The 16833-nt window shown below is 44.6% G+C and overlaps 1 protein-coding gene across 1 annotated transcript; it reads left to right on the top strand.

Moving 5' to 3' along the window:
* Positions 1 to 2744: 2744 nt before the first annotated feature.
* LOC125946335 (glucose transporter type 1-like) lies at positions 2745 to 15596 on the top strand. Its single transcript, XM_049669095.1, has 3 exons — positions 2745 to 3331; positions 7607 to 8049; positions 15586 to 15596. The coding sequence occupies exons 1-3, from the start codon at positions 2745 to 2747 to the stop codon at positions 15594 to 15596; spliced, it is 1041 nt and encodes a 346-aa protein (XP_049525052.1).
* The last annotated feature ends 1237 nt before the right edge of the window (positions 15597 to 16833 follow it).

Genomic DNA, 16833 nt, shown 5'->3' with positions numbered 1-16833 from the left:
CGTGCCTGGGCGAGTCCATAACAATCACGTGCTCAATATGTCGCGCTCAGAAATGGTCTTTAAAAAACAAAATATACCCTCATCAGACCCGAAGCCAGCTCAACGGCATAATAACTTTTGAAGCCGGTTCTAGTTATCGACAAGTATATTATCAAAATAAAAACCCATTTTTCGTTTGAATAGCGTGGTTAGATGCTGAAGGCAGCATTTCCATCCAAATAGAGAAAGTAACCGTCTCCTTATAATTTTTGTTATGAAAACCGCTTTTTTGGCCATAAGGCATAGATTCATATCTAACACCGCGTGGTACTTTGTCTTGTTTATGCTGCATCTTCTATTTTTGGGTCAACTCACAGTTCTAGAGAGGAACTCGGCTGCCGTTTGTCGTCTGTGACGACACAACGGGCTAGACCGAATTGGTGCAAATGTTCACAAAAGCTTACAGCAATATTACGCCTAAACCACTTTCCCACAGTTCCCCATGCTTCAGACTTGGTTTCGGTATTTCATGTAATTGCAGCTGAGCTAATCCCGAAAAGGAGTAAAAAGCAATGTGCCCACTTGCGTATTATGGGACCGAATAGAGTACAGGAGCCCTTGCTGAGATGATATGGTCTCAGCAGTGACTGATATGCTACTTCAGCAGGTGTAATCAAGATGGCTGTAACTACATAACCTTGCTGGGCTTGCTGCACGATGCAGGGCTGTATTCATAATTACAGCTACTTTCTCGGTTTTTTTTTTGTTTACTGTGCCGTAGTGCAGCGCTCCTCAAAATAGAAAAACCTAACCGCTAGCAACGTAGCGAAAGTTGGGTGACAAATACGTAACCGTTTTAATACAGAGTACTTTATCTCAGCTGAGCCAGAGTAACTGGAAACCACAGGACAGCAACGACGGGACTTACGCAACCTGACGGTTAGTAAGGAAATCGAACGCATCCAGCTGCTCTGTTTCTGAGGCGACTTCCCGCCGGGAATTCGAAACGCTTCGGCTCCTTGCCGCTCGTGGCGCGAGCGTTGTTTGCCCTCCATGCTCGGCGAAACGGCGATCGAGCCGCGCGGCGCCGCTGTGGCACTCGGCGACTCCGCCTGCTCGGAGACGGGGTCGTTATAGCGGCCCTACTCTTCCGACCACCATCGAACGGCGCGTCCGTGTGCCATGCCGGAAAGACACCTGGCTCGCGGAGCGACATTCTGTAACGAGCCGACATCCAAGAATATTCCAACAGCTGTGCCGTCGACGTTTTCAGTTCTATAGAGTGCGTTTCGTCGCGTCGAGCGTCACTTTTCGCCCGTGCTCTGGCTTTTTTTTTTTTTTTTTTTGCGCCGACCAGCGAGATTCAGTGCGTGCTGTGGGGTGATGTGAATAGTGTGCCAACCGGTGAGATCTGCGCCTAAACTTGTGTGTGGTGTGTGGTCACTGGTTCGACGCGTCGGTTATTTGGATGGATTAAATTGATGGTCATGCACTCGCTTCAACTCACCTATCCTGCCGCTGTCTCGTTGATGTCTACTGTTTTTCACGCAGGTGAATGGGACCAGTCATAGTCGTGCCTATTCAAAGGAAGCCAGGATACAGCTAGACTTAAACGAGTATATATGTATATATCGCTTTAGTGACTACTATTACAGTCGGAAGCGAGGATAACAAGGAGTACTGGAAAACTCATTTTGTTAGTCGGACCATTTCATAATAACACCATGTTGTCATACCTTTCTGCAGATGGCTGTCCAACAATGGGGAAAAGTTAAATGAGAAAGTTCGGAATAATAAAGTGGCAATCCTTGAAACCTTTTTGCACGCATATAAAAGAAACAGGTTCGTTCTCGTGAAACAGAATCTATTCTCGTGATGTAATAATGCAGCTTTAAATGAAATATTTGGCAATATAAAATGTCTGCTTGTTGTGGGAATGCGTAGTACTTTCTCAACCATTTTATTGTTGATGAAAAAGTTCTTAGTTTAGCGAAAAATTACGAGCATACTGAGAGTCGCAGAAAGCACGTCTGCCTCGTGTTACATATTTACAGCATGCTAAAGCATGTTCTGTTGAAAATCGCTTTCACTTAGTAAGAAATCATAAGAAAGATGTAGGAAAAACTGTCATATGCGCTATGCACAGAGGATCGTGCACGTATGTATACAACTAGTAACTCTATCTCGCAAAATGGAAATATTTAAGAGCAATTATTACCAGTTATATTAGTCATACCTAAATTCAGCAGGTTGCTCAGACAGCTTGTCAAAGGGGCACGTAACTTTATTATACACGTGCGCAATACGAAATAAATTGTTTTATCACTGACGTCCGGAGAGTCTTTAGGAATTGAATCAGCGAGACAGAACGGGCAGGACGACGGCGTCTGCTATTGCAGACAGAGTGCTTTAAAACAGGGTGCTGTGACCAACATTGCGTCGACACGTTTGCACAGTTGGTAAGACAAGCACGAATAGCCACTGACACCAGTCACGTGACCTCATTCCTTCATTTATCGACCCAAGTTGCGTGTTTTGTCGTTTCACCTGCCCCGCTGCCAGTTCGTGTTTTCTAAACCGAAATTGCCACATCAGGCTCACGACGGGATGTTCACGTTGTCACCATCTGCACTCAAGATAAAGATAGCACCCTTGAAACGATGAAATAAGGAGCATCAAGCAATCGTCATCGCTGGCAAAAAGGATTATTGTGATTCTATTGAAGCCTGTCGTATTTGCATGACGCACTTCTTCAGCTCTTCAAAATGAGCACAGACGGGGAGCCACAAGCGGATACCGCGTTTATCGACAAAGATGGTGTCCTCGACAGTGACGACAACGGCGCGAGCATTAACGGCAACCGCAGACGGTCCAGCAGCACCAGCAACAACAACAACCACGCGCCGATGATCAGCATCGACCCCGGAGTAGAGTCGGGTCTGCTCCTGCGGGTCCCGGACCTTCCGTTCCCTCGGGTTGCCTCGTCGGCCGAGTCTCTCAGTACGGCCCCCAACCAGTTCCTCAAGCTACCGGTCTCCGGCGAGCACCGGCGGCACTCGATGCAGGACTGCAGCAACCACCACGGCCACCACCACCGACACCGGCACCGTGACCGCAAGCGCTCGTGCCCCGATGTGCGGGGTGCGGCCTCGGCGGACCGGCGTCGCCGGGGCAGCCGCAGCCCGCTGGCACCCCACGGCCTGGCGGTGGCGGGTGGAGCGGAGTCGACGAGCGTGACCCCTTCGTCGTCGCGTCGCTCTAGCGCCAGCAGCCTGAGCCGCCGCTCGTCTCGGGACAGCGAGAGCTGCCCGCACAGCCGTCGCTCGTCCCGGGCGGACGACGGAAGCCGAAGGTAGGCACGCATGCTTTCTTATTGTTGTTATTATCATCCGGTTTGAAAACATTTATAGAATCGACAGAGAGGGAAAGAGCTGGCTGGCACTTGTCACCGGAAGGTGCGCAATGCCTGCCTACATTTCAGGGAGGTACACAAACGTAAAACTGGAAGATAGGAAGGATGGAAGGAAAGGGAGAAAAGCAAGAACAGGATGACTGATCACAAAAGCTAAGTTGAAGTAGCTACAAAGAATACAGTGCGGCAGCAGGAACCGGCAAAAGAACGCATCGTGGCGCACAATAATTAAAAGAATTGCAGTAAAGAACAAAACAAATTTGAGGTCTTGTCAATCGCCAACAACCAAATAAATGTTCTATAAACAGAAAGCCAAGCCAGTTTCTTTCCGAAAATGCGAATTCGGGCTAGTTTTTCTCTCACCACAGGTGATTCAGAGCGCCTTAGGCAAGAGACGACCGCAGAAACCACATCGCTCTTTGTGTCTTGGTGCCGTGACCGCCCCTGCTGTTCGCCTGTCAGTTTCGTCTAATAAAAAAAGTAAAGTGGGCGCGGTAAGCCAGGTCGTGTAGATATTCGCAGCGACTGGATTCAGCGAAGGTGGTACACCGCAGGACTAAGAGAACGATTGTCTCTCAGCAGCAACATTCGCTGCACATGGTAAACAGAGACACTCCAATATCAGGTGCTCAATTGTTTCACAATGGTCCAATGAAACACAAGATGGCCTGTCCACTCGTTGCTGTCGGCGTAAGCACACAGGAACTTATTTGCAAGCACAATATAGTGGGGAACTTGAGTTAATCGGTTTGTTACAGTGAAATAGTGACAATCGATGGGTCGGCGAACGTACACAGGTACACAATGGTGTAATTTGAGTGCATAGCGCAGCGGGACTTTCATTGGTGACACGTATTGTAAGCGTGCTTACTTCACTCACTGCGTAAAGCTCGGTAACACACGCGTAATAGATGCAGCAATTGTCTGGTAAGCGTAATAGTGTCTAAATGTACTACTTAACTGGACAAACTTGATGCAACGTTGATTGATCCAAATATTGAATACAGTGTATTTCGAAATATACGGCCATCTTTATGGGCGTATGTTTATAGCGTTCAAATGTAAACATTAGATTCATAGGTTTTGAAATATTATCCCACAAACGCGTCACTATCTAGAAACACGATTTTTTTTTACAGACACCGACCTTTCTTCGAAGTTTAATGTTGTGTGTGTCTAGAATCTATGACGTAAATGTCATGGGGTTCTTTTGATTTCCACGTAATTGTAGAACACGGGCTCACAACCACAATCCTTGCAGTACACAACAACCCCCGTGTTTTATTCTTCTCCTTACATGCGTTCTCGCGAGATTTATCATTTGGTCAGCTGCTTTTCTGCCTGCACTCCGGCGTTGCTCCACTGAGCTCGAGGTCGCGGGTTCAATGTCGGCCGTGGAGGTCGCGATTACATGGGGATCAAATACAAAAACGCTTGTGTACTTGCATTTAGATGTAAATTAAGGAATCCCAGGTGGACAAAATTAAACCGTAGTCTCCCTCTACGGCGTTCCTGGCGTTCCTGGCTAGTGATTTTGTATGTAAAAATGCCAGGTTGAAATAATTAATTGTGCAATAATGTTCAATAGTGAATGATAGGCAACATATATTCAACAAAGGAACAAAAATACATAATAAGTAATTCGTAGGTTAGGGTGCCAATTTTACAACTACAAAAACAACATTGCGATGACATGATCAGTAAGCTAATCAGATTCGCTGTTCGAAATAATATGTTCACTGCAATGTGGTTGTCAACAGAGCTAAGCTTCTGCAAACATCGATAAGGCAAACGTGAGAAAGTCATATAAAAAAAACGACAAAAAATAAACGCAGCCGATTGTAGAAATGCACAACGCTAGAAGTTGCTGCGCATGACCGGATGAGATTTTAGTTGTGTTCAATACGGATGTGATCTTCAGCATGAATTTGCGTTGATGAGTTTCATGTTTAGTTATGTGCAGCCAAAGCTGCAACGCACCGGAACATGCAGTAGTCTTAAGCCATTGGGTAACTTTATAGGGCGACAATACGATTTATATTTTAAGAATTCCAGGTGTTTTGCATTGAGTGTCCATCCGCTTGCTTGAACGACACATTGCACACAATAAAGAATAGAGGAGACGGTACTACGACGAAGTTTATAGGAGTGCACTGAATTCCGCATGCTCTCGGCCTGCGAGCATATGTGTTTGAAACAGGGAAAAAGGTATGTAACACACGCATAAATCTTACGGGTTCATATATATACGCTCAAGTAGTCCCAAGCGTGGCATAACTTAAGATTACTCGTTCCTTCCGCGCTCTGTAATGGCAAAAGAATTGAAAGTTTGACATTTGTTGTGCTTGTAACAAGTAACACGACTTCGCTTGGCAGGCGAATGCCATAACATATTATTCCATGAAATTTATCAGAGGGGCACTTCAGTATATTTAAGGGACAATACAGGTGGTGCGTAACACACAACAGAAAAGACAGCTAACGTCCAGTAAGCAAATACTCTAGGCAAGAATGCCACGCGTATTTTCCCACCATACTGCATTGCAGAACACCTTAACGCGATCTTGTACAGTCGCAGCCATGCTTAACCCGAACACGCCTTTGATTCTCCTAAGGAAGGTGCTGCATATGTTTGGTAGAGGTACCTTGGAATTGTGTTAGCTTAATTGAGACATTTTGCTTTGTGTTATACGTGATACGTAAGGCCCTATGTGCTTGCTTCACCTCTCCGCGGAACCGCGTTAGACTTTTCGACAGATCTACGCTTTTGCCTACCGTCAACACGTACAGAGGTAAAGCGTAGAATAAATTAATGATGCAGTGAAGAATTAGACCTTTAGAGCATTCCTCGTCATCAACAAGTCATCAACGCTAAAACGGTGGCGCCAATCTGCTAAGGGAAAATCAACTCTTCACCAGCTTGGTGGAGCCTTTATAGGCATCGACTTCAATACATACAGCTGTTCCTAATAATAATGAGGAAACATAGCTAATACTTTGACCTCAGCGTGAGATTGAGCTAATGGATAGCTGTTTCTGCCGTTTATCTCTTGCTGTCATTGCGGAGAGCAAGTAGCAAGAGCAAATTTGTATCAACGCGGGTGGTCATGGCTGGTGTGGGTGCTACCATGTTATTCCGCATTCGCACTAACGAGCCGCTGTAGTCAGCGGTATCGCACGCCACGCGCATGCGCAGTAGGCCTAGTGTATTACGTGTCACAATAACGTATCACGCATTACGCGTAGCTAAGACTGTCTAAAGCGTCTTCCTTCCAATGTATCCAGTGTGTGCTCCTAACATCTCGGGTCCAAGTTCTTCGAGTTAGGTCTGGCGGCGGCTATGCATGGGGTCATAGAGTAAACTGTAAATAATTTTGAGCCAATAATGGCTTTGGTCTGTCATATGGCTAACATCTTATTTTTCAAGCTATAAAAATGTTTATTGTTCACGACATCGAGTGATGGAAGAAGCCGTAGTTGAAAATTGCGTACTAATTATGATGGTGCACACCAAAATATCTCATACAAAAGTTTGACAGCGATAGCTATGAAATGTTATTTCATCCAGTATTCATGACATCTGTCGCAGCTATCGTCACGCTTCCTTGCCAAAAAGAGGTCACGGAAAAAGAAAAAATCATTTATCCCCATGAATGATTCAATCTTATATTTTAATGTGTATTATTGTGTATTAGTCATATGTGTATTAGTCACAAAAAAAGCAAGTTCCATTTTATAACACATTAAGGTTGTTAAAAAATTTTAGTGCGTAGGGAGTACGTTCATTGTTCTCGCTCCATTTGCAACCCACACTACCGTCTCAACACCCGCCGTGGTTGCTCAGTGGCTATGGTGTTGGGCTGCTGAGCACGAGGTCGCGGGATCGAATCCTGGCCACGGCGGCCGCATTTCGATGGGGGCGAAATGCGAAAACACCCGTGTACTTAGATTTAGGTGCACGTTAAAGAACCCCAGGTGGTCCAAATTTCCGGAGTCCCCCACTACGGCGTGCCTCATAATCAGAACTGGTTTTGGCACGTAAAACCCCATAATTTAACTACCGTCTCAAGTGGGTAGTTTGCGTTTCCTTGTGTAAGCTTCCTTTTTCCTTTCCGCGTTAGCGTGTGCTGTACATAGCGGAAGAACAAAGAACGTAGACGAACTATACCGGTTCAGTCAAGTGCGCAGGAAATGTAATCCGCTTTCTCCGCTCAGGTCCTCCAAGTGCGACGACAGTCGTCGCTCGTCGCGCGCCACCGACGACACAGCCGGAGGCGGGCACAGCAGTCGACGCTCGTCACGAAGCGTCGGCGACGACGAGCGGCGTTACTCGGACGACAGGCACCACCACCACCACCGGTCGCACCACCCGCACCGGCGGGAGTCGTCCCTGGTCGGAACGGAAGCGGGTCACAGAAAGGGCAGCTCTCTGCTTCCGCCAGACGCAGACAACGGCAGCCGCAGGGCATCGAAGGTCCCGGCACTTTTGGTCACCGACGAGGAGACCGGCCAGCAGCGCAAGCCGGACGACGAGCTGGACTCGCCCAAGCGTCGGGTTATCATACTGGTTATCAGTTCTGTGGCGTGCTTCATTCTGCTCATGAGTGTTGTGCTCATCGCCGTCACCCTCACCATCTCGCCGGCCATCGACAGCATAGGTGAGTCCTTTTTTTTTTTCCTTCGATGGATTTTCCGCAAGGAATACCTAACAAAGAACCAAGAATTCACCGATGACTACGATACTCTCTAATGCGAAATTGGAGCGCAGCTGTATACCTGCTTTCATTCCGCGATATATTGGCTGGCGCCGGACAATATTTCTCGTGCGGCAAGTTGCAAATGGTGTGAAGTGTGGCGCGACTGCCCCGCTAATCTGGAGATCGTGTGAGCCAGCGCGTGGGTGAAGCGTGGGCGCGATTCACAGTAACTGCCGCCGACAAATCTACCAGACGACGCGCGCTACTCTGGCGCCATCTCGTATCATCGTCCCCGCACTACGCTTTTCTTCTCACGCTTTCACCATACCCGCCTCCGCTTTACCCCGAATGGTACCGCCGTACCCCCCTCTCCACTTTCCTTCTCGCGTATTCCATCCCGGCTGCTGAACCATCTTTCGCTGAACCCATTCGCTCGGCTACGCCGCCACCGCCGACGCCAATGCTCGCCGCAAATACGGGCGCCTAAGAGTCGCGCTCTGAAAGAGATATCGAACAAATGAATGCAGCGCTGAATGATGCACGTACTGCGGCCGTGACTTAGCGCATTTATTGTTAGTTATCCAATGGGTAAAGTCCTCTTGAACTTCAGGGTCGAGTTTGACCTCCCTGAGCATCTTAAGAACAATATGATGGCTACCAATGCACGGTCACAATAGGAGATGAGCGACCGCAGCAGACGCAGGCGCCGGGCACGACGTGGCTCATTTGTGTCTTCGGAAGCTTCCGGCATGCGTAAGTGGCATTGTGAGTTTTTTTTGTCAGAAGCACTTCAATCAATCAATCAATCAATCAATCGTTTTATTATTATACATTAAAACAGTTACAAAGTAATAGTAATACAGAAGGAGGTCCCAAAGTAAAAACTGTCAGGGGGACCTCCTGTTAGTACATGCATAAAAATGTAGAGCATACGATTAGCAACTAAGGTAAAAATAGCGGGAAAATACAAATCAAAATAACCAAAGTAAATGAATAAAAAAAGATATCGCATCACCTAAGGCTTGCGATTATGGAAAAATGCAAATAAACAAAATAGAAGTAATTATTCAATCATCCGGTAGTTGAAGATTACACAGAAAAGAGCAACAACAATTCTACTTTGAAATACATATGCAATTTCAAACATAGGAATAATTCAATAGGAATATAATGATTACATAACATCAACCGTGCGTAATCCAACACAGCAACAAACTTAATGTATATACAGCCAATTGCCAGATACAGGAACACAAACCGAGAAAAACAATAAAAAGTTAATAAACCATAATGTATGCGCATATATATATATATATATATATATATACATACCCACACACATACACATATATGTATTAGTTAACGTATGTTGTTAGTAAAAACTGTTTTAGAAGCCGACGGAAACAGTGTAGCGAAGGGCTTGATTTAATATTTGACGGCAGAGAATTCCATACTTCTGCTAGTATTATAGGAGAAAAGGGTATGAATGTCAGTTTCTCGAAGAATCAAGTAGGATAAACGGATTAAAATTTCTGTTCCTACGTAAATCTATTTTCTCACTTATTAGCCGCCTATACGTTGAGCTTAGCAGTGTTCAAATGCAATGGTAGACATGTCTCAGGCTGCGCACTTTTCGTAAAAATTCGTTAGTACGGGCAGTTGTAAATATTTCAGCTGGTAAATAAATACGCTGCATGTTTAAGACTATCCGTGTCGCGAGGGAGTACGTAAGGTATGAAATGTATAAAGGCAGTTGCATGCTAAGGTATGTGGCATTGCATGACTACTTTTCTTCAGAGATAGAAGTCGTAAGGGAACCCCTAAATTGAATGAGCACAGAAGCTAAAAAAACAGGCAGAGATGTTTAAAAGAATAAAAACCTGGACACCTGAAACTTCAAACGCTGCAAATTCAAGTCTACAGTAGATAGAACACAGATTGCCATATAAAGAACACAGCTTGGTGTGACCCCCTTTGGTGAACTTAATTACGCTAGCCCTAACTGTGCACCTTGAATATGCACCTAAGCTTTCGTAATTATAAGACCGTAAACGAAACTTTGCAAAACTGATTTTGAGCACCTTACAGTGAGTCTACCTTGAACTAGGGCTGATAGGTACTAAAGTTTGCTTCCAAGCATTTTTTCTTTCAGATTTTCTAACTCATAAAACTTTTTATTGCGATTGAGTTGAGGACGTAACGCCAAAATAATATTGTCTGTATTTCTGACACATCGAATAAACCTTGCACGTGTTGGACCTTGCGTTCTCTTACGTCGGCTGACTAACATTTGTTGCAAGAGAAACAATTACAGTGTTATAGACTGCATTATCCGAGGTGACTGCACAAATAACTAAAAAAGAATGAGTTGTCTTGTATGTTGGTTGTCCCTCCTTTAGGCTTGCATTCTGTTTTATTATTCAAGGGAAGGCAAAATAAGGTGTTCAAGATTTGTTTCTCATGGTACACTTCGCGACATACGAAATGACAAACCTTCATTTTGTCCATAGTACTGGCTTCATGAGCCCGAATTCAATCACACATTGATTGAAAACGATGTCGCGGCTTTTCTCCAGGTTGTTGCGAAAAAGCGATGCTTCTTTCATATCTTCCCCAGACCCGTAGAGAGTTCAGGGACGATGTCTCCTTCAAATTTGGTTCTTATTACCGACTGGCATGTTGCGAATGCGAAAAGCACAATATTCGTCTAAATATCATGGCTAGATGCGACATTCAGAACTAACGCCTACGTGCACATACTAATGGTCTTCGCATGTCCCTTGCTCCGTAAAAGCAGTTTCTCTTAACTTGCACAGATACGATATTCTGTGGAAGGTTGGCACTTGGCTGCTACATCCTCGATGTCCAGTTAAACTCGCGATATTAGAAACGTACGTCACGCGTGCTTGTCGTTCGTGACGACACAATTACTTAGATCAAATTAGCGTTAATATTTGTGAAAGCTGACTGGACGCCATGTATAAGCCACTTCCATACAGTTCCACACGCATTGTAATTGATATGTCAGATAAATATTTGAAGTAATCACTTCCGAGTTAACTCTGGAAAGGAAAGGATTGAAAACAATGTGTGTTGCCATGTACAACGGGTCGGACGAGGACGCCTACTCAACTGAATAAGGTATTTGTTTTATTATTTACATTAGCACACAAAGGACTTGCTTCTGGCCCTATACACTTAATCACCGCCACGGAGGCTGCTACCACGGATAGTATAAGGGCAAGAAGTGGAAGAGAGACGTTATGACCCATTCATATTTCTGAATCATTCAGAGCTATCCGATATTGTTATGATGACAAATTTGCACTAATATTGTGGAATAACGACAACCTACGAAGACTCCAGGACGCCATTATTTGGTCGCCACAGTGTAATCAGCTGCCGTCGATCTCGTAAAGCAGCACTGACAGTGCAGCTTATTGGCGTTCCATTCGATGCCATATTTTAATACGAAACGTGACCATGTCGTGGCGGTGGAGTCGTCATCCCACCATGCATTCGCGAGGACCTCTCGAAGATTCTCATCACAGAAAGCGACCGCGCCTCCGTCGATCGAGAAAAAGAAGGTACGTCTTAAATGAAACAAGTTCGAACGCATCAGCTCAGAGAGGTCAAAGGTGAACTGAGTTTCTATCTTAAGTTATTGGTGAAAGGTAGAGAGCAAGGTAGAAGCCATTATGGAAGTCATTATAGAAGTCATTATGGAAGTCAAGACGAAGAATGATGCCGAGTTAAAAGCATGAGTGAGTTTTGCGCATTTGACGAATCTCTGGGGCATAGAACTAAACCAGCGTTTCATTCTTTCTTTTTTATACATACCGATGTTCCTCCATATTTACTCCTAGCGAATTAGTTGACCCAAGAACCCGTGGCAACCTTTTGGGAAGCACAATTTGTCAGATTCATTTGTATGAAAGTTTCGGTTTTGCAACTCTTTCACTTCACCCTCATAACTCCCCGAAAGGAAACGAATTAAGCATGGGTATATATGCTCGTATGCATGTATTTCGTGTGTACGTGTATGCCTGGACCTATAATTATGTGCTTGTAAGTGTGTGAGTGATGGTGCTATATTTTATCGAGAAGACGTGTAGAAGGATAAGAGCTGTCGGTTTTTGTTTTCTTTGCCGCGGAAGCTTCTCGCAGCGTTTCACGCTCGCCTGATGCTTACAACTCGGGAACTGTCAGAGGCCATCTCAAGTCGCATTTTTAGTCTGATTGATGGACGTAGCGGGGATGGTAGTGGCGATCAGTAATCAAGTATGCGTGTATGCCTTCTTGCAGAATCGCATTTTGCCGTCTCGTTCAAATAAACAGTCTCTAGCGACGACTATGCGTGTGAAAGCAAAAACTGAAACTTTTCAATGTAACATAATACAGAAAATGGGTTTCCTTCTTTTTTTTCTTGCTTTCATTCTCCAAAGCCGGCCCATAATTTCACTTGCTGCATTAAAATAACATTCAGCGTTTTTCTGCTCAAAATTTATGCTTTATAGTGTCACAGTATCACTGATAATACTTGGAGCTCAGTCTAATTTACTCGCAACGCACACAGGCGAAACCAAAAACTGATTTTTTTCTATTCTGCACGAAGCCATAATTAAGGAAGTGTTTTTGCCTAAAATTACTAGAAGAATACATGAAATCCTTGCGTCACGTCTACAATGCAGTCTGTAGGCCCCCTTTATGCGAAGATACACAAGCTAATTTATCAAGAAGTCTCTGAATAAAATTTAATTTCTCGCTTATACCGCCTAATTGCTCTTGAGTAAAAATTCAGCGCATCTGTCGCGGCACTACCTCCGGTGGTATCGCTACTAAAGACGAAGTACAGGGATAGTCAGCCTGTACCTTTTAGAAAGCAGGAGAATCATCAGCAGACGCATTCAAGCAGAAAACAAAAATGATGTCGTAATAGTGTTTGTAGGTGAAACAGAGTTGCAGGAAGACTTGGAAAAGGTAGCGTGGCAGGCTGACCCCCCCCCCCCCCCCAAAAAAAAAGAATAAAGGAAAATTAGAGAGAGAGAGAGAAAGAGAGAGAAGCTATACTCCAGTCTGAATAAACGGGCCTAGAAAATGGTCAGTCGTCGGAATGGCAGCCTAATGGCACCTTCTCCTCGTTGGCGGAGCGACATGAGAATGCCGAGAACAACAAAAAGAAGGGTAAAACGTATAAATAATTGAAGCGGTGAAAGCGTCCACGATAGAAGTAATATTGCGTAGGCAGCGCGCAGAAAATCGTGATGACAAACGTCGCCTTTAAAAGAAGAAACCTGCAAGAATTACGACCTAATTTTCTACTACTGAGCTTTTGCCTCTTTCTTGTTCTCTCTTTTCAATCATCCTGACTGGCCGTTGTACTATACTTCGACCAGGTAGGGAGCGTTCAGGAGGTCCGTATCGAGGGTCTTATTAGAAGCTGTGCTCCGGAAATCTTACTTTCGTACGTATACTTCTGCGCGCATGAAATATAACCTTCTGCTTTGGGCTCGGCGGCGGCCTAAAACACAATTTGCTGAAACTGTTATACTCTGCGGATGAGTTATGGACGCAAGCAATCAAAACGAGCGTATATTCTACTCTGATAGCGTTTTTAAGCGGCAACGACAGTACTTTCTGTGGTTGTTGTGCGCGTGTGTTGCCTGTGTTCTTTTTCTTCGAATGCCTGTCGCTGCTATTTCAATATTTATGTGATAGCATATTGCGTTTATATATATATATATATATATGTGTATGTGTGTGTGTGTGTGAGAGTGCACGCGTGAGTGCTTCTCCTGTTTACTGATTGAGCTCTGGCTTTCATATCTGTCTCAATACTGTTTCCGTATAATATTTTTCATATTTTTCTTCACCGCCATCGTTTTCTTCTTGAAAGCATAATCAATCTTCATCGCATACAAATGGACGTCTCCCCACGTTCGTGACCTTGAGTATTCCTACTCTATAGATTCGTATTTTCGATGTTATTCAGAAATATGTTGACGGTGCCTCTTCTGGGCCGAATATCAATCACGGTGTTAAGGCAACCTTTCCAGGAGGAAAAAAATACTTTGACATATATTTTTGGCACCGTCATAAAAATAAATGCAAATGTTTTACGTATGCTTTCAATTCATAGTCAATGCTCTGTTTCTCTTGTTAACGTGTGGCTTTCTCCTCGACGTGTATGGAACACATGAGCCGTGGACATCTTCTTAATGTCCACATATATCCAGGAACTTTTTAGAAAAGGGCGCATTGTGGTATAATGGAACCAAGCAACTACCACCATAGTGGAACATTGTAATGGGCATGGTGGCTACCTATCGGGTGGTAAGGGTGGCTGGCGGCTAGAATGGTAAATAGCAGAATCGCGAGTTTGTGTCGACGCCTTTTCTGATGCTCTTCGTTTTCGCGCTTTTCACGCTTCGTTATTGGTCAAAGCGACGCGCTGCCGGCGTTATCAGCGATATCAGCCAGCCTTGAACGGTGGACTATAAAATTGGCACAGAGTCGAGAGGAAGGCATCGCTACAAAATTGCGGTCCAGGTTGTAGTCTGTGCTCCAGCAGGTGTTGGGGGCGTTCCCCATATAACTGAAGCACTCTTCTTTGGGAAAAAGAAAAGAGACACAATTAGTGCTAAGAGTATTTCAAATACGAACATAGGCGCTAAGCGTGTCGTATTGACGCAGTATTGTTCTGAGCCATAGAAGCACGTCATGGTATCTTTTTTAATCCGCCGAAGCTGGGTATTTAAAAAAAGATTACTTAATTACCTTTCTAAATATAAACTCTAGTGAAAGATTCTCAATGCAAAAGTTGTAACGCTTGTACAAAAACATCGGATTATTTCATATCTGCTAAGATAACCACACTGATTAATTTTCTTCCAGCGTTCTGTTTAAAGTGCGCAAAATTTAAAAATACCACATGACTGCCGGGGAACGCGCCGCTTTTTAGTGCCCTCAAATGTAAGCTGAACGAATTAGCAAAGGCTGCTCCGAGCACAGAGGTCGATTGAACAGGCTGTCGATGACTGCGATCATGGTTTTTATCTCCGTAGTTCACCACACTGTCACCCTCTCCCCCTCCATCGTTTTTCTTCATTGGTCCGAAAAGAAAAGTAAACATGCCTGTGCTGCGTCAAATGCTGCTTCCGGTCTTGTATCGCATTGGCACATGGCGGCCGCTTTTTCGTTGATTTTTTTCTTAAAACGTTACGCCCCTTTTGTCACTTAACGTCCATCGCAGTCACCGACAGCCTGCTCAATCGACCTCTGTCCGCCGAGCAGGCTTTGCTAATTCCTCGGACATACGCATGCGCATGTCCTTCTTTGGTCCTTCCACTGTCTGTACGTCCAAGTAGGCAGCTGTGAATAGGTGATATTCTGAGAAGAAAGTTATCGCAAGCATCAAGCGTGATAATTACAAAGAAAACTAAGGGAGGGATGGAATTATGCTTCTGATGCAGCCTGTTGCGATTTCTATGTTTTCAGGCTCTGTATAGTTTTTCTATCGCTCTCTTTCTTTATTTTTTTGGTGAAATTGCGAAGCGGGATTCCTAAGCCTGCCTTCCGAGATCAAGCCGTGACCCTTCCAACATTCTCGCGCATTTTCCAAGATCGTCGCGAATGCTTTCTCGTGTCGCCCCGTTCCTTCGTATACCGGTCGACAGGCTTTGATTGATCGAGTGCAGACCGGCCTGCTTTTTTCTGTCATGTTTAGGAACGACTACGTCCCGGTGTATGTCTCTCGCTCGTGTCACCTTCCATGCGTGAGGATTGAACATGTCAAAATATGCTGGTAGATTTTTCTTCTTTGTATTGGGCAGAGTTAAAATAAAATATATTTTGCGATCGCGAACCGTAAAGAAAAACTGAAATATCGCAAGACGAGAGAGAGAGAGAGAGAGAGAAAGGAACAATAAGACATAGAAGTGCACGTCAATTACCCACGACTGAGTCCAGTTGGCTACCCTGCACTGAGGGAAAGTTTTATAGGAAACAATAATAGCCCTTTAGAGAGTGTAGTCGAGACAAGATAGAATTGAGGAACAGAATAAGAATGTATAAGTTTTTTTACGTGCCTAGAGCGGACATCGGGTGTTACAAATATGCATATAGCTTTGACATACGCATATAGCCTGGCTTATAGCCTTGAAAACAGCCATTTATACTGCAGCCGTGCCTTTCGACAAAGGCAGCTAAAATTTTGAGTCGCAATGTGGCTCTTCGAGGGGTGGCCTCACTCTTAACCTCGTTCCGCATGGCTTTAGCAAGTAAGTGGAACATTTTGCAAAACTGTTCCACTTACTAAGTGAAACCTGTGTAGCACATATGCGGTTGATCCTTCGGTCGAGATTCTTGCCATTGTTACTCTATATCGCTCTTAATTATATTCCACTTTAATTTCGCGAAGTATGTTGAACATCTTAATCTCTTTTCACATACAGTGCACTCCGTTGATGGGACCTATTAGCTAAAATGTCCCACTTTATTGGAACTTATGCGGCACTTAATTAAGATTGTTTCATTGCTTGCTCCCGAAGGGTCGCACGGAAAGGGATGACATTGAACAGCTCTACTGCTACATCTACTGCTTCATAAGCCTGAACTGCGAGAATGTTTCCTGACAGGCTTTAGCCCACGTAACATTCTTGTCGACTCCTCAGCAACACGCAGTTGTCTTGAAAGGAAGTAAGCAAACAGATTCAAGAAGGATGAGTTACTTGCCGCGCGCTTCAC

Source organism: Dermacentor silvarum, chromosome 6, assembly GCF_013339745.2.
Source record: "Dermacentor silvarum isolate Dsil-2018 chromosome 6, BIME_Dsil_1.4, whole genome shotgun sequence".
NCBI classification, from domain to species: Eukaryota; Metazoa; Arthropoda; class Arachnida; order Ixodida; family Ixodidae; genus Dermacentor; species Dermacentor silvarum.
Note: the sequence above shows the minus strand (reverse complement) of the source record. Positions and strands in the feature narration are given on the sequence as shown.